This window comes from Vidua macroura, chromosome 4 (assembly GCF_024509145.1).
Source record: "Vidua macroura isolate BioBank_ID:100142 chromosome 4, ASM2450914v1, whole genome shotgun sequence".
Classification (NCBI taxonomy): domain Eukaryota; kingdom Metazoa; phylum Chordata; class Aves; order Passeriformes; family Viduidae; genus Vidua; species Vidua macroura.
Genome location: NC_071574.1, coordinates 22,090,790 through 22,113,744, shown reverse-complemented (window position 1 = coordinate 22,113,744; position 22,955 = coordinate 22,090,790). Strand labels below are relative to the sequence as shown.

The 22,955-nt window shown below is 40.1% G+C and overlaps 1 protein-coding gene and 1 long non-coding RNA gene across 2 annotated transcripts in view; one reads left to right on the top strand and one right to left on the bottom strand.

Moving 5' to 3' along the window:
* SMARCAD1 (SWI/SNF-related, matrix-associated actin-dependent regulator of chromatin, subfamily a, containing DEAD/H box 1) overlaps positions 1-7,635 on the bottom strand; it is a 40,741-nt gene extending 33,106 nt beyond the window's left edge. Inside the window, exons 1-3 of the mRNA XM_053975601.1 lie at positions 7,581-7,635; positions 7,516-7,548; positions 7,071-7,285 (exon numbers count right to left, since the gene is read on the bottom strand). Coding sequence (XP_053831576.1) covers positions 7,071-7,272 — 202 coding nt within the window. The 5' untranslated portion in view covers positions 7,273-7,285; positions 7,516-7,548; positions 7,581-7,635. The remainder of the gene's footprint in view (positions 1-7,070; positions 7,286-7,515; positions 7,549-7,580) is intronic.
* Positions 7,636-10,796: 3,161 nt separating this feature from the next.
* Positions 10,797-13,206, top strand: LOC128806426 (uncharacterized). The gene is made up of 3 exons (XR_008436817.1): positions 10,797-10,925; positions 11,626-11,718; positions 12,781-13,206. It is a non-coding gene; the product is annotated as an uncharacterized LOC128806426 (long non-coding RNA).
* The last annotated feature ends 9,749 nt before the right edge of the window (positions 13,207-22,955 follow it).

Here is a 22,955-nt window from a genome sequence, read left to right as displayed (position 1 = left end):
TCAAACAATTTTTACACTACAAAGGTTAAGAGAATGTGTATTTTAGGTTAATAACTATTTGAAAATAAATAAATACTTATTTTTAGATAAATGAATAATGACCAAGGTCCTCTAAACTACTTCCAGGCTGATCAGAACATGGATAGAAACATAGGCATATTTCTCTCTTTTCTCTATGAAGAGAGAAAAATTGATGCACGGAGCAGAGAACATAACAGCTGCAGAGACCCTTTCCTGTATAAAAGAAATCTTGTGGAAAATAAATTTTAAATAACTCACTGTGGTAGCACTGAAGAAAAAAAAGATAAAGCCTAAAAGTACAAGATATTTGCTGACACAGGAAACTGCACAAGCTTTGAAAGGCAAAGGCACCGAATAAATTAAAAAAAATACGGTACCAAATGTTACAGAGTACACTACAGAAAAAGAAAACTTTAAAATGGAGCATAATAGTGGTTAAAGGGATAGCGGTGAATGTAACTCAGTGTTTATGAGGAAACATCAACAAGGGTTAAATGACAGTTCAAAAGAGCAATCATTGAAGCCTTAAGACTTCAGGTTGTTAAAGAAACTTCCCTGTCCAACCATCCAGGAGCCACTCTGGCAGCAGCACCTCAGCTGGGACCAAGACACCTTTGCAGCTACAGATCCCACATTCACAGAGTCACACCAGGTTTCCCAGAGCACTCTCAGATGTCCAGATCCCTGGTACCATTTAAACATGGTGCAGTAACAAAATCACAGCTCCAGCTGATGTCTCTGAGGAGCAACCCTCATGCAAAAAAAAAAAAAAAAACCAACCAAAAAAACCACAAAAAAAAAAAAAAAAAAAAAAAAAAAAAAAAACCACAAAAACAAAAAAAAAAAAAAAAAAAAAAAAACCACAAAAAACCACAAAAAAAAACCACAAAAAAATGGGGTTTTACACCCTCACAGTCTAAGTGCAGCAAAGTCTGGAGTCATCAGCTCCTGAGTGCCCAGTGCCCTGACAGGGGTCAGTAGTTCCCCACCTCCTGCCTGGGGCTCTCCGCAACCACAGCTCAACCTGCAGCCACACACTGAGTGACCTGCACTGAATGGATCCTTCAACAAGGTGGCCTTAGCCACACACAAAAAAAAAATCCAGGATAAGGGGCAGGAGAATCAGCCACCAACTTCTGGGAAAGCTGTATTTTAGTGATACTACCGTCACTAGAAGTCCTCAAATAAAAAGATCTTAAGTTTTCCTAACACAAAGAAAGGATCACAGGCATCCTCTCCCCTCTAACACACCCATCCTTTTTTAAAACTCATGGGCTTGTGAGCAGTGGTGCTGCTAACTCTAGAACCACAAATTTGGCTGAAAGTAAAGGTAGTTTCTTCTGTCTCCATTCAGTAATGCAGAAACTTGCTGAGTCAAATTACTAAAATGTAACATCAATTTGCAAAGCTGATTTGCCAGCAGACACAGATGAAGCTAGAGTGAATTAATCTGATAGTCAAATGCAGAAAGGAGCTACATGGTGTCCAATTCCTTCATCTGTGATAAAAACCTAGTTTTAGTTGAGTTATCAAAATCTAAGTAATTTCTATCACTTTCAAAACACAATACAGGATTATGGTAATGATTTTTAGAAGAGGCAAAGGTCTCACTTTGCAAATGAATCTTATTTTGAAAAGCCCATACACATGCAAATTTAGGAATGCCTAAGAATTATTAGTTCTGAAGCAGTAGTACATGTTCCAAGACAGACCTCCCTGCATCCAAGATCAACATGTTGGCAGTGGAAGCCTCCTGAGCAGTACCTTCTTCTATCTGTCCGCTTTAGGAAGGAGATGTGTTGTCTTTGATGCAGTTGCTTCACCTGAAAACTGATTAAGTTTTGAGATGAATACAGGAGAGGAGCAAAAGAGACCTTTGGGAACATAATGAAGTTGGGTTATCAGGGCAAAGGCTATCACAATAGGATAGAAACACAAAAGGCATTAAAAATGTGATTCAATATCAAAACAGATCTCAAGAAACATGAGAAGCTCACATCTATACTGAATTAACAGAACGGATCAAGGCAGTTTTCATACATCTTCACTTTAAATTAAATTTGAAATAAATTCCCCTTGCAAGCAGTGTGACATGGAAAGGACAGGTGCTCATTACAGCTTTGCTAAGAGGCACCCTTACTGAATTTAAAGGAAAAACACAAGGAAATCTTACAAAAATATGATAGTCTTACAAGTAATTTTATTCCTTACAGTATAAACCTTAGACAAGAACTTAAATAAAGAGTATTTGCTGTTTCACTTCGTGATTTCTCATTCTATTTAGCAATTACTGTCCAGTGATCATGACATCTCCTAACTCCCATACTTATAAAATGCTGAGTTGCCTAGGGAAAAAAAAAAAGCATTCTCCCTCTCAAAAAAAAAGCCCAGTCTTCTGCCCTTCTTCCACCTATTCCACTGAACAGAGTCCCGCACTAAGTGGGGGGAAGCAGAAATCACACATGTAATAAGGAGTTCCTCATATTTAGAGCAAACTGTAACCTTGTAGAGTAGTAATAGACTGAAGTTATTGCCACAATATGCAATTGTTGGAGGCAGAATTTTCTGATTACAGGCAATTCAAAAGAACTATTAAGGAATGCCTGCAATCATAAGACCAGCTTTTGACTCTGAGGCCAGAAATAGGAACACTCATAAGTATCCCTCTATGCACACATTAACATCAAAACCAAAACCCAACAACAACCACCAGTTTTTGCTATCATTAAAAGCAAATACACTGCCCTGTAATTCTAAACACGACTTCCTACAGAAATCATATGCCACACTCTGAGAAAGCCAGCTTCTCTCCCAAGTGAAAACAAAGGTAAAACCAAAGCAAAAACTGAGGCAATACTTAAGAGGCTTACCACATTTACTAACATTGTCCAACAAGCCTTGTCAAATAGAAAGTAACTTCCATCAAGTTTTGGAAAGCAGTATCAAGCACATGCTGCTCAAGTCTACAAGGTAGTAAGTATTCCCTTTTCAAAGGAAAGTATTTTCCGTTGGCTAAAGTAATCCTAAATGTTAGTATTATTCTAAGGTACTTCTTAAAGGAGCCCTTTTAAAATGATGATTACTTCGACATATCTTCCATGAACCCTTAGAAAACTTCACTTGATACTGCAGTCATCACTTTTTTCCCAGAAATACTCTAAGTAGAATTACTCTCTACAAACTGAGACATAAGCAAAAGACAGGACTTGCTCAGATCCCAGAGAAAATGACACAAGAACAAAAAAAAGAGCAGTTCCAGTGCCAGTGACCTCTGAGCATTATAACCTGAAAGTGTAGTCATTTAGGATACATATTCAAACAGTACAGAGAGGATATCTACAAAATCAGCCATCAATAATGGCGTTATGCATTGTAGTTTAATTTCTTTTACAGCTTTTATTTCAATTCTTTTTGGAAGCTTAGTAAGCATGCTCTTTGAGACCAGAATAAAGGCCTCATTTTGAAATTCATGTTGTTAATTATTCCAATTTGTGCAGTTCTGGTACAGTTCTGCTCCATTTCTACAACTGTGTAGAATAATCTCATTATCTTAGTACGCTGAGCTAATCACATAATTAAAAACATCTAAATGAAAATTAAGATTCTTCACTGTTTCCTTAACAGATTAAGAGATTCAGTAAATATTACTATTCAGTAAATAATACTAATTTGCATGAAAAACTGCAGTAAGCCACTCCAGTGTATTTTTCCAACTCTTTTTAGAGATATCTACCATATATAATTTGGTAACTGTCTCCAGTCTGTCCCGGTAAATGTAGTTCAGAATTATTCCCTACAACCTGGCTGCAAAGTCACTGCAGGTCTGTGTAATTTTGAATACAAACAAGTGTACAAAGATGACCAATTCTTGTGGCCATCACACCACAAATTGCTTATTAAAGCAGAAGGGATGCATGTTCAACACAAAGGAACAAGAAGCATGACCTACAGACATAAATGGGGTACAGAACCATCTACCAATATTAGTTTGTTCTAGGAAAACAAAACTAAAGAAAATAGTGGTTCATGACACAACAGACAACATCTGACTATATATTTTGAAGATGAATGACATTTAGACAATCTTATACTTTGTTAGAGGCACATTTCAGGGCACCTGATATAACAGAAATCTGAAGCAATCTCTTGGAAATTATACTGAACTATTTGTGCTCCTGAAGGATAAAAATTATTACATTCTTTTTAGATACACACAGTGGTTGCACTATACCAAAGTTGCTAGCAAAAAAAAAAAACAAAAAAAAACAAAAAAAACCAACCAAGTTGTTAGCTATTTAATAGCATTTTTGTTTGTATAATGAAATAAAGATCACTCTTCTCTTCTTTCCCCAGTTTCTTGTACCAGTATTTTGTTAATCACTTTGTCTTCAGAAGAAATCTGAGTAATTGTTGTCCTCACATGAGGCACTGAGCATTAGGGCAAGTTATTTTTGGTGAGCCTGGTGTAAGCTGCTTCTCCTACAGAACAACTCCATAGTGTGACCTGTTGGTGCAGTTAGCAGCAGAGAGTACACAGTGCCATAAACTCAGCTTGGGGCCTTTCCATGACCATTCAGAAATAACAACAACAAAAAAAGTGACTGTTTTATTTGACTCAAATCAAGAAAAATTCTGTCTTCCTGACACTAATTAGGAAACAAGGAGGACAGGCAGCTGCTTATCAAATTTAGTCTTCTCTATTACATTTAAATGCCTCATATCATGCAGACAAAACGTAAGTGCTCTATTTTTCATTAAATTCTATAGATGCAGAAAATGTGATTTCATTTCTTAAAAGGTTATTAATTCTTTAAATAGGTTACATAACGTTGATGTGCAAATAAGTGGGAGAAAAAGTCACTAAACTACTCGTTCTTCTTTAAACACTCAATATTTGTGAAAGATGAAGCATTACATACATGCAGAGCACTAATAATTACATGTCAATTTAAAATGTTAATTAGTGCCCCAGTTCTACACCAGCATCTGTGTCACACTGCTTGCAAGGGGAATTTGTTTGAAATTTAGTTTAATCTAAGGCGAAGATACATGAAAACTGCCTTGATCCATTCTGTTAATTCAGTATAGATGTGAAATTCTCATGTTTCTTGAGACCTGTTTTGATATTGAATCACATTTTTTAATGTGTGTTGTGTTTCGATCCTATTGTGATAGCCTTTGCCCTGATAACCCAACATCATAATGGATGCTTATTTCAGTTGGACACCTGCTGTAGTTTTGCCTCCTCTTGCACTCTACCCTGTTTCACTGTTAGCTACCACCATCTCCCATTAGTTTTCCTCACAACTATTTAGTCGTGAATTACATGTCTTTTAGGCTGGCCTTCACCTTCCTTTTTATTACCTTGTATCTAATGCTTCTAAATTGGGTATTACATCCCTTCTCCACAGTCCTACCTCTGCAGAATTTAAGTCAAGGGAAACCAGCATTTTGAAAAAACAAGCACTGAAATTTGTTGGCAGTTATGTGTTGCTTACACTGAGAAAGCCCAAAGGCAGATTAAAGGAAGAAGTATAATATTAAAATAAAGCAAATCCGCAAAACACTAAGCCACAAAACAAGCAGCTCCATCAATTACTGCAGAACTACAATCACAGTTCAAGAAGGGCCTCTGCACTCAGTAACTCCTCCACAGCACAAGACAATGATTTACCACAAACAGGAAGAGAACACCTATTCCAAAGTGCACTTCTTCAGAGTGCCCATTCTGCCATATAAGCACTACAAAGACACATCAGCAGAAACCAGAATTAACAGCTGCTTGCTTCTTCTGTAGAGTTCTCCCTGTCACCAAAGCATTCTTTGCAAGTGGACAGGTTACTCAGTTCCAGACTGACAACTTCTATGTTTTATATATTTTAATGCAGAACACTGCTTAATAATTACTGAAGTAAACACAAGAGCACTCCAATCAACTGAAAACAGTCTACCTACACTAAACCAAAATTTAGGGAAGAGTAAATATCCACCTCCTTTAATTCAGTTTTAAAAGAGAACTCCTTGTGCATGAATGGTTCTCTGTTATCATGTAGATAAGGCATTGTGAAAAACTACCCTTCACCAAGAGAAAGTCATGTACAAAAAATGTAGTTAAACAACATCAAGACACAATGTTGTTTCATTTTTTTTGAATAAATGCACAGTCAAAGTCTGTCTGATCTCTCCAATAACACCTGTAACTCGACAACTATACCACAAGTTAAATGGCACGTCTGAGAAGTACCAAATAGTCAGCAGGAGATACTGTTTGTTTTTCAAATCTTACTTGCTCAGTAACAGGAAAAACACACAGGTGAATGTGATTACACAGCCAACAGCAACTTCAGTCATTAGTATTAACCAACAAATCCAAACAGGAACAGCACATCCCTACTGTCTCAGCCAAAGGAAATTAACATACTACGACACAATCAAGTTTTTCACATTTCCATGAAAACCCCAAGCTTCTGTCCCAAAAGAGAACACTACAACAAAACCATTAACACAGTCAGCTTCTGAGAATCAGTACCAGGTCTCTCAGCTCTTTACAAAACCAGGCCCAAGTGAAAAGAAACTGTTCCCTTTCTTTTCAATTCCATCTGTGATGCTCCACGATGTATTAGCCAAGAACTCTACTCAGAAAGCTAAGTGTTGTATCTATCAGACAAATAAAAGCCATTTCTTCCTTGAAAGCCCTGAAATGTTAGCGTAAAATAAGTACCGGTAAACAGAGTTTACAAATGGGAAAACATAACACTCTTTCAACATTTAATTTGAAACTTACTTAATCAATTGAAAAAACCAAGTTATATCAGAAGGTTAACAACTTGCCTGTAAATGCACATGTTCAATTAGAGCATACAAATCCTACAAATGAGGATACTTTAGTGGAAATTGTTGTGAAATGTTTGCGCAGAAAAACACATTTGTAAAACAAACAAAGGAGGCAAAACCCAAATGACAAACACCAAAACAAAAGACAATTACTTTATTTCTAGAAATTAAATACTTACACTGCCCTTATACTGCATGCAAAACACCTGACTCACCAGTTCTCTCTGTCACGTCCGAAGCCGGAGTGTCTGGCCTCTTGTTGTCATCCGTACCTTCCTCCTCATCCCCTCCAGCGGCACGGACCGCGGCAGCAGCGACAGGTGCCTCCGCGCAGGCCGCCGGCGGGGACGGCGACACCTGCTCCGCGCCCTTCCCCTTCCTCTCGAAGCGGAACCGGTCCAAATTGTAGAGGCTCATGTTCTTACCCTTTCTGTGGGAAAAGCCAGGAAGGGGAGAGAGCCGGCAGGGCCCGTCTAATACAGACAGGACAATGCCGGCGAAGGGACCGGCCGGCGCTCCCACAGGAACGCGAGGCCAGGGGCGCTGTCAGGCACCTGGAAGGCTCCTGCCCGCCCATCCATCCACCCGCCCACTCTCCCTCTTCCCCGCTCCCCCGGCCTCCCTCCCCATCTCACGGCGGCCGGCGCCCCACACACGCACCTGTCGCGCAGCGGGGCGGCGGGAGCGAGCGGCGGCGGGAGCGAGCGGCGGCGGGAGCGAGCGGCAGGGGCCGGGCCGGGCCGGCCCCGGGGCAGCAGCGCGGGATGAGGCCCGGGCAGCGCGAGCAGGGCGCGCTCCCCTCAGGGGCGGTGCGCGCGGCTGACGGCGCGCCGCGATGACGTCACGGCCGCTCCCGCCAATGGCCTGGCCCGGCCGGAGCGCGCGGGCGCGTGCGCCTTGCCCCGGGAGAGCGGCGGGAGGCGCTGCCCTGAGGGCCGGGAGGGACTTGGCGGTGGGAGCGGCTCCGTGTGCTTCGGGTCTCTCGCCGCTGCCGCCGGGACCGAGCGGGTTTGCGGCTTCCAACTCCAGACACCGCACGAGTGACGTTTGTGATTCCAGATCATCGCGTGTTCACATCCCGCCCCCCAGTTCCAAGTTGAAAAGTTTGGGTGGAGAACCGCGAAAAGACCATTATAGGCGATCTGGAACCCTAAGATAAGGGGTCATACAATCGAAGAATAGTTTGGGTTGGAAGGGTCCTTAAAGACTCCTAGTTTCAAGCCCCTGCCATGGGCAGGGACACCTTCCTCTAGACTGGGCAAAAAAACCTCATCCAACCTGGCCTTGAACACTTCCAGGGATGGCACATTTACAACTCCTCTGGGCAAGCTGCTTCAGTGCCTCACCAGGATCACTCTAAAGAATTTCTTCCAAATGTCTATTTTAAACCTAGAGTCCCTTTAAGTTTGGAGCCATCCACCCTTGTCCTGTCCACTTACACGCTCTTGTAAAAGGTCTCTCTTCATCTTTCTTGTAGGCTCCCTTCAGGTACAGGAAGGCCACAATTTGGTCTCCCCTAAGCCTTCTCTTCGACACCAAACAATCCCAACTCTCTCAGCCTTCCCTCATAGGAGAGGTGCTCCATCCCTCTGATTGTCTTGGTGGCCCTCCTCTGGACTCAAGCCACCAGGTCCTTGTCCTGTGCTGGGACCCCGGAGCTGATGCAGCCCTGCAGGTGGGGTCTCACCAGAGCAGAGGGACAGAATCCTCTCTGCTGCCCATGCTGCTTTGGAGGCAGCCAAGGACACGCTTGGCTTTCTGGGCTATGAGTGCCCATTGCCAGCTCGTGTCCAGCCTCTCATCCAGCAGCATCCCCAAGTCCTTCTGGGCAGGGCTGCTCTCAATCTGTCCATCCCCTAAGCCTGTATTGATACTGGGGGTTGCCCTGACCCAAGTGTAGCACCTTTCACTTGGCCTTGTCAAAGTTCATGAGGTTCCCATAGACCCACTTCTCCAGCTCCTCCAGGTCCCTCTGGATAGTACTGTCACAACACAGGTCACAGTTGAGACAGCCCTGATACACAGAGTATCTCCATACCACTTCAGAAGGCTTCAGCCCGTACAGAGTAACACTATACCGTGGCAGAAAGCTTCAAGTGTCTGCTCCTCCTTGTGCTTCAGCCCAACCTTTTATACCCTCATGTCCATGCATGGCACCTGTGTGCCCTCTGTTCCCTTTGGTGATGGTCAGTGCACCTGGGCACTCCATGGCTCATTGCTGCCAATGCTGCTCACCTGCTTTTCACAGCTGTAGCCCATTGGGGATGAGGCTGGCCACAGCCCCACTCCCAATTACCACAAACCCTGTACCTACATGGTACCCAATGCTTCAGGTGTGGATTTAGGACAGTTTTCAGCTTAGGTTCCTTGACACGTTTCCAGCATTGAGTTCCTTTGGCAGAATAGGTGGGAAAACACCTCCTTTTGCTGTCTTGGATCAGGGTCTGCTGCCATGCTGGGTTTCAGTGGATGTGTGGTCACAGAGCACGTGCAGCCGCGTGTGCAAAGGCACCTGAGGTTACCTGGTATTGCACAGAGGACCTTGCCAGGGCTGAAATGGTGGCCTTAAATATTGAAGTGGCAAAGAGGTACTGAAACTACCTTTACCCCCTTAACGTACCAGCCAGCCATGAAATAAAATGCTTTAAGGCCTGGCAGAAATGAATAAGCATTATACTGGCGAGCCAGGTGCAGCAGCTAATAAAGACATTCTGGAGAGATTAGGCTACCTAACAGAAAACCAGAAAAAGAAGCCACTTACCCATCCATTGTGCCAGCTCTGTAGTTCTGGGCTCACAGGATGTTCCTTCACCCTTAAAGTTATTTGACTTTTAAATTGCAGTAGAGAAACACCTGAGAAGCAAAAGGATTCCGAGGAAATCAAGCTTCAGTGGCAATGTGTTGCCTTCACATCAAATATTAATCTACAATTTGGATAATAGATGAGTTTCAATTTGTTGGAAACTGTCTTCTGCTAATCCCAAATACAAATAAGTCACAGTGTAAATGGAACAGAAGAGTGATTTCACCACCAGAGGTGGATGCCAATACACAGGTGGATTTGCAGACTGGCTGCTGTCTGAACACTGCAGTTCAGAGATCATCTGAGGTTATCCCCTGAGGTTATTCTCTGAGGAGGGCTAAATTGTGATGGAGGAGGAGTGCCTGGGTTAGACTCACTGTTGACATATAAAAAGGCAAGAGATCAAGGGCTTTCATGCACAGAGCAGGTCAGTGTGAAAATGGAAGAGAGTTTTGCCTGTCAGCACAAGCTCAGACTCCTACCAACTTGAAATTCCACCCACTTATTAAAAGGCAAGTTACCCCAAAAATGGGAATAAAGAAGCTTGTAAGTACATCAGAAGTAAAGCTGGGTGTGGGTTAGAGGAGGAAAAAGGTATGGTCCATGAGGACACTTTTACCTGAGCTTAGAGAATTTGGCTCTTTCTTGGGACTTGATAACCATGGCAAAGCTCATGAGCTTCTCTGCAAAGAGTTAGTACTGCTGTTAGCACCTCTGATGTGCTTGCCTCACACTGACTTATTGCAAAACATCTAAAGGTTAAGGACTCTGACAAGACTTTGACCCCTTTTTCCATGAGGAAAGGATGACAAACTGTGCATGTGATAGATGTCAAGTCAGTTGTTTGACTGACTTAGAGGACACAAACAATGCTGTAAAGTGTGCAGAGACAAATGGGCTGTGAGGCTGCAAAGCTGAACGAGTAATGTTGGAAAAATTGAGAAAATAAAGATGAAACTGGGGAAATTAAGTGTAAAGGGGAGCACACTTAGGTCAGTCTGTGTTTGTTACTCAACAAGGCAGTCAGGAACATTAGTCTTGGGGAAAAAAAGTAATAAGAAAAAAAAACATAAATTCCATAACTTGGGAGAAAAAGCAAGTTCAAGATAAGAAAACAGTGAAAATGAAGGGAATTAAATTGAACACTCCAGAACATGCCATATTTTAAAAGCATTTCATTTACAGGAATTAGCATGAACCTAGAAAATGCTGCAGCAAATTACTTCAGTTTTTACAGTGCTTTGAACTTGGAAAGACTGGGTAATTGGTAGGTATTAATATTGTTGACAAGCTATTGTGAATTCCTGGCAAGCAAGGCAGGGAAAACGTCTTTTTTGAGGTGCTAATGACACTGGTTAGACAGCTCGTGCTTACTGGAGAACTGACAGATTGCTGTCTGCTATTGTTTTGAAGGCTGATTGTGAGATTTTTTTTTTTTTTTCTTAAGAATGGCAGCAGAAATTTGAAAAGAATATATTTATATACAGATTTGCTTTACATGCAACATTAGAGCTGTTACATTTGACTTGTTTTTACTTAAGACACAGTTTTGTGGCTATGCCAGTGGTAGAGGAGCATACCAGATGGTATGTAGGCCTTCAGAGAACTTTATGAAGGTTTATAGATCAGTGAAATATAATAATGGCCTGAACACTGAAAGAAGCCAAAGAAAAGAAAAATACCAGTTTAAAATTACTCATTTTGAAATTGATGCAAATTGAATTTGCATTGTTCTTAGTAGAAGGAGGCTCAGATTTAGGAGTTTGATAATAGGAGTTAAAACTTAATGAGATACAAAGAGTCACATTCTATGTTACATTTTACAAATTAGCAAGGCAGTAAAATTGTTGTTCGCTAGTAAATAATCAGCCACAACCAAATGTGTCTACAGACATTCCTGACAAGTCTCTGTTGTTTCAACTATTGTTCCTTAGATTCAAGCCTTTTTTGTGCCCTATCACTTCTAGCAACTTCGTATTAAAGGAAGGTCTACCTTAGCCACCTCATGAGAACCCACTGAAGTTGTGCTGTGGTGTAAAATCAACAGGTGTGTGTTACAGGTAAAGGCTTACAGCACTTCTGTTGGGGCTTGCCCCCAAATATTGTATAGGATTTCTGCTTTGTTATCAATTGTGAGCAACAAGACCAGCTGGTGGGGTTTGTACCTGATTCTAAATAATAATAATAATTTAAAAAACCTAACAAAATTTTTAAAATCTATTAAAATGTTAAAACTAATTCAGCTGCCACCAAAAATAGTGACTAGAGTTGTATGTAGCACATGATGTTGCTGTAGCAACATCACCATACCTAAATAATGAATATCCAAACTGTTTTGTTGTGTGAGCTGCACAGTGATGGCAGAGTAAGGCCTCAGGTGGGAACTGTCTCTTCTCTCTTAGCCAAGAGTTTTTTTCCTTTTTACTGTTTTGCATAGACAGGGTTTTTTTCTACTCACCAAACAATAAAAAAGAACACTCTTTGGGAAAGAATAAGAGAATAAGACTGGTTTTGTAGTACAACAGGTGGTGTTGGTGTTACTTTATATAAGTGTCATTTTTCTGTGTGTACAAAGATACTTTAAAACTGTCTGTTGTGGTTCATGTTTTCTAGGAACATGAACCATTCTACTACACTACTACCATTCCAGAACATTTCTACTTTTTTTTTTTTTTTTCCTCACCTGAGGTTATTTGAGGTAATTTATTTCCAGTACTGTTATTTCAATATTGAGGTTATGGTATATACATATATAAATGTGTGTATATATGTATACATATATATGTATATACATATATATGTATATATATGTGTGTGTGTATATATAGTTTTACTTGTTAAAAAGTAAAAGCATTTTAGTTTATTTTTCTCTATTTCTCTAAAGTTGTTAGTTGCTCTTTTTTGAGTTTCTATGTATTTGATTAAGAAACAAGAAAGAGAAAAACTTGAGTGTCAAATTTCAGACATTGTGCTTGCTACCCATTTCATTCATTTGGGCAAATGTTCTCTCAGAAATCAAGCTAACCATATTCAAAGGTCTGGCTAGCTCTCAAAAGGCTGTGACTTGTCAGAAACCATGCATCCATGATACTTCTGCTGGGGTTTTTTGTTTTAACTTTCAGGTGAATATTACTTACAAGCACTCGCTGAATTGTGGATGAATCTGCCTAAGGCTGGAACACCAGTTTCATTAGGACAATCATGGAGTTTCCCTTTTCATTCTGCTCCCACAGCACATCACCCATGCAGAGTTCACCACAGAACTGCAGGCTATCTTTAGATCCTTTAATCCATTCATGATAACATGTGGATCATCATCTGCTGCCCAATTTGTCATCCCTGAACACCCCGGATTTAATGGCATCCTAAATATCCTGAGCACTTTGAATCTGTATCGAGACAGAAAATTATTCTAGAAAGGAAAGCAGTAGCTGCTGTTTATTTAATACATAAGGAGTTAAAAACACTTGAAAAAACGCAACTTCATCAGAATCAGTTTTGCGTGACATGCTGAATATACAACCTTTGGAACAAAAAGAAGTGTCAGATCTGTGTGAGCATGCATCATTATCAAGGATTTTGGTATGTCACCTGAAGCTGAGACCTCCCATATCGTTTGCAAATCACAGACAAATCACTTTTTTGCTTTGAGGAACCATTTTGAGAGGAGCATAACCTCAAAAGTATAGGCCAAAATGTATTTTAATTCTCCTGAATCAATTGAAACAAATACATTTCCAGTGTGTGCTTCCATACTTTTTGGCTTACTTCTATCAGGCTACACTGCTGTAACTCTTCTACACTGCTGCATTTTTGATGTTGTGTAGTACAGAAACTGACAGAGTAAAAATGGACAGGATATTCAAGTTCTTTGGCCCAGCATTCATATAACTGTCCCCATAATCCACCAAAACAATGTCATGGGGATTGCATAAGTAAATACACAGGAGGAAATACATATTTGCACCAAACATTTTTACAGGGTTTCGTTTGTTTGTTTTCAAATTGTATTTATAAAACCTGGTCCAGCTATTTTTCCCCAGCTGCTTTTGAGAGAGAGAAGGGCTGAACTGGACCTCTGAGAGAGTATCTTTCAAGAACAGAATTTGGCCTTAAGCAAATAAAATTTGTACACTAGCATGCACGTTATTGGTGCATAAGCAGTAACAGAGTTTTGTCATGTACTGTTCTGAATCTCAAAGGAACTGGAGCAAGGCATAGACACTTTCATTACATACATTTATGTGTTATTTTATGCCACTTTCTGTTTAATTCATGCTTTTAAATTATAAATCCTCATTTTACTGCAAATAGAGTGCTAAAAGGATCCATGTCTGCCCTGGTGAAAAAAATTCTCTGATCCTAAAAATACGTAGACCAGTTGTTTTTTTAAGAAGAAAAACTCAAATAATCCTTTGAGCTGCTTTTATACTTTCTTTGGGTTTCTTTATAAGCTACTATAATTTGTTACTTCAAATCTTGATATTTAAAAGCTGGAGTAATGTTTTTTGTAAATGCACACAGAAAAAATTAAATACAGGTACACTTCCACTCCTAGGATCAGAATTCCTTCCTTCATGTCTGCTTCTGTAATTGGAACAAATACACTTTGTTTCATTTTATTTTGCATTCAAGGAAAATAAGCCTCATTCCTAAAAATATATCTTGATATTAGAGAAATATATTTAACTTCTCATTTCCAAACTTGAAAATCTCATTAAGAAGTTATCTTTAAAGCTTTGGGACTTAGAAAAGTCAGAGAGGTAAACTGGGATTTACATGACATTTTTAAACTGCTATTTAATTCAACACTATCATATTATTATAAACTTTGCAAGAAAGGATTACTGTTACTAGGCTCTATTTAACTATTTCCACACAGTAAAAGTTTCACAAATTTGGGGAAAGGATGAAAATTTCCTGTCCTATCTTTGTAGCAAGATTTTATATTTAATTTAAAGTGAAAGATAATTTTCAAGGCTGTGACACAACCAAGCTTAAACACTTAATGAGAGAGAACTATTATGCCAATAAAATGCCAAGAGGCTATAATCACTTGATGCACACCCACACCCCCTCCCCCCACACACACCTAGGGAGCTACAGCCAGCACAGATTTGTGAAAATGTGCAGTGTCCAAATTGTTTTGAACAGAGCAGGAAGGCTCATGAATATGGAGAAAACAGCATATGTTATCTATGCTGACTTCAGTAAGGCTTTTGGCAGTTTGTCATTATGACAGATCCATGACTTGGGGTATCCTATGGCATTCCCATTAGCCATAGGAACACAATCCACATCAAACTCCAGAAATGATTAATAGCCCAATAGTGAGTGGTCAGTATAGAAGAATTTATCTTATGGGGGCATGTTCTGGTGGCTTTTGTCCAATTCTTTTATTTACAATCTAGATCACAGGATGCAAACTGCAAATGACACCAAACTGAGACAGGACTGTAAGCGTGCTGGAAGTCCTGCACTGAAATTAAGATTAAAATTCAAAGTGATCTTGCAAATTAAGGAAATTGTTAGAAAATAATTACGTGTTACTCAACAGCAAAAATCACTGTTCCATACAGGATCAAAAAGGGGAAAAAAAAACCCAAAAGAGTGTCATAAATACAGATAAAACAGATGAGGAAAAAATATAGCCTACATAACTGTTCTTCTGGAGAAGCAGAACTGAGAGTGGTAACAGGTCACACCACTATGAAGAATAGAAATGCCATGTTTAGTTGTACTAAAACTGTACATCCCCAAGACTGCGGTTTTCTTTGAGCAGGACTGTTATGCCCAGTACACAGTAAGACAAGAGCCTCGTGTCCAGTTTGGGACACAGTTTGGGATGTACACCTTGTTTTATTGTGGCTGAATTGGAGATAGTTCAGAAACAAGCTCTATTTATTCTCGTTTCTTGAGATCATGGCCTTTAAGAAAAAGTTTAATAAATGGGACGTGCTGAATATAAAGCAGAGAATACCAGGGAGACATGCCTGCAAGTGCACATAGAAGCACTGCAAGAGGTAGACAAACATCTGTCCCCTATTTTCATGAGAAACAGAACATGTAGAGATGGCATTAGGCTTAAGAAATTCTTTCAAACCATAGACATAATTAAACACTGGAGTATAGCATCTGGTGAGATTGTGAATTTGTCATCATTAGAAACTTTCAAGAACCAGTTAGGCAAACATCTGTCAAAGCTGACATAGTTATAGTTGATCCTGCCTTCAGGCAGAGAAAGAACTGGATGATCTCCTGCTGCCTCTTCCAACTCCATTTTAAAAATTACTATTTCTCTCTTTTTCTCTGTTCCTTAGTCTGCTTTTCCCAGCTTCTTAATCTGTTTTCCTGCACCCGGTTTTAACAAGAACAACTTGGGACAACTCAGAAAGTCACACAGACCTCATGGAAGCTTTCCTTGGTTAACCCTTTTACTTAATTTTTACTGTATGACACAGAAATATCACATGAACAAGCCCATCCAATTGATTTTAACACATTACAGTTTTCTTTGGTCAATATGTACGTATGTCAAATGAGCAAAAACAGTGTTTGAGTCTATTTACAATACGGGTTGTAATGAGACTATCAGGGATGTAATAGCCCCCCAAATTCCCAACTCCTTCTTTTAAGGTAAGAACAAAAAGAGGGAAGAGGCATATGCTGAATGAAGGACTGGATCTCAAGCTGTGATGAACCAACCTACAGATAGATGCTACTGCATCTAGCTACGTGCTGCTTCTGCCCCCATGGTCTCTGCCCCTCAGGGACAGAGACAAAAGGCAAGACAGGCCATGGCTGCACGGACAGACTTCCCAGCCTCTGGCAGTGACTGCAGCTGTTGCTGAGCCCAGGGATCCACTGGTCTGCCAAGGGCTGGACCTGGCAGGGGTTCTCTTATTCCTGCTGCCAACCACACTTTGTGATGAACATCAAAAAGACAGACAGACAATCATGGCCAGCATGGAAACTTTCCTTCTCCTGCAATCCCAGCAAAGCCAAGAGCAGAACACAGTGATCACCCAGCCAATGCATCTCTGGCCTCAGAGGTGGGGAAATCCAGCTGATAAGCAGTCCATAAAGCAGTTTTCAACTGATGGAAATGACCCCATATAAATAGCACATTGTCCCTGGTTTGTTCCCGTACAACGTGTTTTTAAAAGGTCCTTTATTTCACTGTGAGAGCCAGCACAAGAGGGGCTTGGCATGACGTAAAATTAATCTCTTGAGTTTTTCCAATTTTGAACTGATTATATTTGCTTCTTTTTGAAGGGAAGGGCAAAGGGAATGGTTAATAAGGGTTTCTGAAAACTTGCTTCACATTTTAAGGCATTGTTGACATTTTCAATTAAAACAGAATAAACCTTTTGGGATGGAAACAAATGTGCCTCTTAATTGACATGGCACATTAAACACAAATAAACATAATATATATTGCCTGCATAGCATGAGCTATTTACTGAGTATTCCCTAGCAAGTACTGTGGTGCCTTATTTTCTAACTTTCTGGTATGCTGACAGCTCAGTTTTCAAATACTTGTGAAGTCATTAACATTTTTGCCACTTCTGTCTGAGCTTTACAAACAAATTATTTTCAAGTATATTCTCTCCTTTAAAAAGACCTAGAATAATAAAATACATATTCTCTACTCTGGGACTATTTGGTTAAACAATCTAATTTTGATAGAATTTTTTACCAGGGCAAGGCCGCTCCATCATCTGCATGTCACAAGTTCAATTACTGCTCCATTGATGTCTTGAATACCACTCTGAGGAATTCTCTCACCACTTCTATCAATAGCAAAGAATGACTTGTGTGCTAAATAATAGCCCACTACCGGTTTTCATTTGGGGCAGAAATCTCCTCGTCAGGGTCAGGCTCGTAAGGAGGGAGAGCAGTAACAGGGATGTTGCTGGTTTAGGAACCAAAGCAAGCTCATTCTCCTGGCCGCCAGGGGGAGAGAGCTGCCACCGACATTTATTAAGTGTTCAAAATCAACTTTAAAGGTGCAACTTTTTTTTTTGCTTACTAAGGCTTTCCCAGAGATTTAGGTCCCTCAGTTGTCTTATTGAATTATTTATGAAGAAACGATTAATTTTAAGTTTTTTTCTAAACTACTGTGAACACCATAATGTACTACAATTTTACTTAATTAACAAATGTAAAATAGTTGCTATACAGATCGTGTTCTTGCCTTAGGTTAATGTTGCATGCTACCTTATTTTAAAGCTAATCCTATTATTTCTAATAGGGCTGATTGCATAGTAAGACACAACTTAGCATAAGTACAGAAAAATACTGCCCTAAGTGAAAGGAACAAATCTGTTCAAAGCAGGGTGACGCATACTCACCCCTTAGCCTAGTATAAACTCTGAATAAGAATAGAAAAGTAAAGGAAAGGTAATGCATTTAAATGTTGACTTGGTACTCAAGAAGAGTAACATGCATTCAAATTACCTTTGGAATGTAAGGAAAGAAGTTTAGGGGGGGTTGCATCGTGTTGGAACAACTGATAAAAATATGTTGAAGATTAAGTGAAGATGCAAGTCCTTCACGTAGTTACTTTGATGGATATTGTATCTTGCATCTCTCTCCTTCTGAGCAGGTATTTAGCATGATTCCCTCACATATCTTCTAATATTGGTTTTTTCACACGTTTACATTCATTGAGGCAGAAAAACCCACATACAATAGGATTTATGTCACAAAAGCAAGTTCCATTAAGGAGCTGTTTATAATAGAGCTCGACTTTTTAAGTGGCAGATGACCAGATTTAAGAGCAGCTATGAATTTTTAACCACGATTAGGACAGGAGCTGACTACAACTTGCAGTCAGGCACACGAACTTAGGGTCAGGACGAGTGTTTGGATGGTGTATAGGTAGCCTTCAGCCCTACTAACCAAAAAGGCAGAAGTGATGCAACAGCTAGTGTCCACTAGATGCCAGGCTTCCTTTGCGGAGCAGAGCGCTGGCTCCGGCTTTCCGCATGCTTTATCCCCATGGCCTCGGAGGTCCCCTTCTCTCCAGTGCTGTGGGCAGAAGCTTTAATGTTTAGCACCAAATCCCGATACTGTTTAGGCTGCCTCCGGTTTTATCACTGTTATCCCTCACAAATTTTCAAGAGAGACAAAAGGCTTTCCAGAAGGACTAAAAATAAAAGTTGTCAGTAAGAAGAATTGGGCATTTTCTGAGTCTCTCCTTTTTGCACAAGCACAAAGCTCCCAGTGAAGAGAATAGGATGAGTTCTGTGATTGACATACACGATCTGCAAACAAACCTAGCTGAACAGTGGCAAGGAAGAATGCTGGCTGCCTCCCGTGCTCCTGCTGCCATCATCAACAGGTAAGTGACCTCCAACCTCTGGCTGTCATCAAATAGACCAGACAGCAGCTCAAAATATTGACTTAAAACTACATTGGGGCAATATTTGCTTTCTGATTATATTGCTTCTGTAGTTGAGGGAGGCTTCCAGAGTGCAAGCATCCCTCTGTATGTGGGGAGAGGGGGATGGTGGGCCAGTAGCTCTCCATCAATACCTGGGACAGGACATGCTCCATCACTCATGATGGACCAGCCAGAGCAGCAGCAGGACTGCACACTCCTCCAGGAGGTCAACAGCTGTTGGCAGTGCTGCCCCCACGTGCTGGCACAAGTCCAGGCTTTTCTGTTAGGGTTTGGGTTATGTCTAAAAAAATGGCAGGGCTAGTGGAAGCACCACTGATTCCAGTTTCTGAAGACACCAATGTTGTGTGGTGCTTGTGGTCTTACTAAATGGAATAGTCTTAGTAAATTCTAATTCATATTTAGAATCACAGAATAATTTACGTTGGAAAAGACTTCTAAGGCTGTTAAGTCCAACCATTAACCCAGCACTGCCATATCCACCACTAAACTATGTCCACAGGTGCCAGATGGCTTTTAAATAGCTCCAAGGATGGTCACTCCAACACTTTCTATTATATAGGTAGCCTATTCCTATTCTTCACACACCTTTTTGTTAAGTTTGTTTTTTTCCTGATATCCAATCTCAACCTCTCCTGGTATAACTTGAGGCAATTTCCTCTTGTCCTATTTGTTTGTTACTTGGGACAAGAGACCAACCCCCACCTGGCTTCAGCATCTCAGGCAGTTGTAAAGAGTGATGAGGTCTCCCCTGAGCCTCCGTTTTCTCCAGCTGAACACCCCCAGCTCCCTCAGCCACTTCTCATAGGACTTGTGCTCCAGACCCTTCCCCAGGCCCTTCTCTGGACAGGCTCCAGCACTATTTTATAGTGAGGGGCCCAGAACTGAGCACAGGATTGGAGGTGCAGCCTCGACAGTGCTGAGCACAGAGGGATGATTCCTCCTCTTGTCCTGCTGGCCGCACAATTGCTGATATCTTAGTTGAGATCAGTAGTCTGCTGTGAGTAGGCACCTTAGTTTTAAAGAGTTGATTGCAGGAGAGAATACCTAATTTAAGTAAGACCTCTGGCAAGTCAGAAGCTACATTAGTTAAATTACTTATTGTTAACTTAGAATATTTACTACTCAAAAATGACTAGCTATATTATTCAGAAATCCCTTTCTTGAATTCAAAATAGGATAATGTGTATGAAGTCTTTCTGGATACCATAACAGACCAATTAATTAAAAAAAAAAAATCACACTGGAAAATGATAATAAATGCATAACATAGTTGCAGTTCTGCAGCTAACACAGTTTCATTAAAAAAAAAAAAACAAGAAAGAAAGACTTTTTGATTCATTCATTGAAATCAACTTTGGCAAAAGGATTTTAGTTTGTAAGAATTCAGTATTCAGTATCCATGTTTATTCTCTCTGCTCTCAAATTTTGTCTCTGTGCGCCCTGTGTAGCTGTGTGGCAGGATCTGCAGTAAGCATCCTGTGCAGGTCCTACAGACTCCGAGCAGAGGCCAAGGGATTTGAGAAAACCACAGCGTGAAGCAGTTCTCTGCTCACCTACCAGCTCCTCCCGAGAATCCTCCCCTACTCTACTTCCTGAAAACAATTAGGGGAGTAGAATAGGGCACTCTGCCACTTTGCCTGTCATCAGCTTCCCCATTGAGATCAAGTTGCATAAATGTTAATGGTCCTGCCCGTCTCATGCTCAGCACTGTTGCATCCTAAACTCCCCAAAACTTCAGGTTTCAGTCAGAGCAATTGACACATGTGGAAGGATTGCTGTGGTGTTAAACCTTGTGAGCACCATGAGCTGGGGATTTATTTTAGAATTTGATTTTCCTTGTGAGCATACAGGAAAAAGGATGAAAAGGGCTGCTAGTATCACATACAGGAGAAAATGTTATTCCCTACCCACGTTAGAGGAACCAGCCATTTTACACTGGGCAGATCGTTGCAGATAGAGACATTTCTTTATTCATGTAACTCAGTGAGTGGTAAATGAGGCATGCTCACAGAAGTTATTTGGGATGGAAATGAGTCTAATTAGTCTATCCAACTTAGGAATAGTGCTGTGAAGCAATTCTGGGGAAGTTGGGAGTTAGCAACAGAAACAGCAGTGGAGAAACAGAGTTATGTGCTTTCCACAGTTAAGCAGAATTATTTATTTGAGGTTTCATCTGACAGAATAAACAATAGATAAGGGGACAGTTCAAGCAGGCAAACATTTCTAAGAAACTGGCTTAAAAACATCCTTATTGTAATTGCATTGTCTGTAAGTATCCTCTTACATATTCCTGCCTTAGTTTTCAATTTCATAATTTGTTGTACAGTAAACAAAGCTGCTCAGTTACTTCAGAGCTTTCTCAATGGGGCAGATGTACTCCAAGCTTAAGTTATACCAATAAAATTGGTGTCTTTTGAGGTTAGCAAGGGCATAACAGCGATTTTAAAATAAGCTGCTAGAATATGTACATGTATTTTATGTACTGACAAATCTTTTAATCAGAGAGAATCACATCTAGCAATGAATCACATTCTTGGAGTGAATAATTCAGCCCTTGACGCCAGCCTCTGAGGGAGAATATTGTGGTCATGGTGTCTGAACAGTGTGGTAGCTATGGCTACCTATATAATTCTTAGCAATGGAAAAAAAAGTGACAATGACATTAAATTTAATCAGGTTCCCCTTTTCTGTGGTTCCCACTGGGATGAGCCACTAGTGTCTTGCCTTAAATATTCAAAGCCTTCAAAGTTTGCATGTGTTCATATACTGGGACAATATCCTGCTAATACAGAACAATGGATCTGTCATGTATTTCTCCTGTGGGCAGCCATAAGTCTGAATTTAGTTAGTATAGGGTATTATGATTGCTGCTTCTTTAGTGATTGTCTTTACATTAGTCTTCACTTAGAAGGAAGAAGAGCAGTAATGAAATGTAGCAAAAATACAATGAACTTGGCTGTTTTGGTTTGGAAATATGGAGCAAAGGACTGTGTCTTCTTAAAAAGATCCAGCTTTATTTCCAGTCACACTTCATCTGATATGAATGAGCTGGTACTACATATCACATGGCTGAATACATTTGGGAAACATGACCTAACATATATTTAGGAAAGAGAGCTTAGTATCAAGCTAGAGTAGTTAAATGCACAAATTCTTTGAATTCTCATTTCACAAAATTCACTAATTCTTTTTGTGTTTTGTTGGCAAAGCTGTGAAAATGTGACTTTTATTAATTAATATTTACTAGTGCAGGAACTTTCCTTAATCTGCAGTAAAAGCCAGTAGTGAAAAAGTTGAAATTGACTAAATATTTTTGAGTATTAATTTGAAGCAGATATTTTAAAACACAGTCCTTGAAAAACATTTGCTTTTTTAAAATTTTTAATTGGGAAAGAAAAAGTAAAGAAGGGTATTTGTTTGCTGTTAATTTGAAGTTAAAAGCTTCACAGCAGGTGAATGTGCTACAGGAATAGCTGGTGCCTGTACAGTTAAGCACATTTGACAGAAAATCTTTCCCTCAATTTATATTTCTTTGAAGAGTCCCTGTGATCAGAAAATTACCAGATCTGTGATGATTTAATATTTTCGCTATTTAATATTTTTTGTAACTTAATGGTGCTTATCTTTGTTTGTCCTGCATAGCAAACCAAAGCCTACTGTTAATACTTTCTCAGAGCATCAGAGCCACAAATTTGAAAGCATCCCTATTGAGGTGTTCCTTCTCTCACACTCGTACCTATAAAGGAATATTGGTATGTGAGTGAACGCATTTCACAATTTCCACATGCAAACCAAAAAAAAAAAACCCTAACTTTCTCTGCACACCACATTCTTACAAACCATATCTCATTAAATGATTGGAATGGAAACTAAAAAAAATGCCACTCT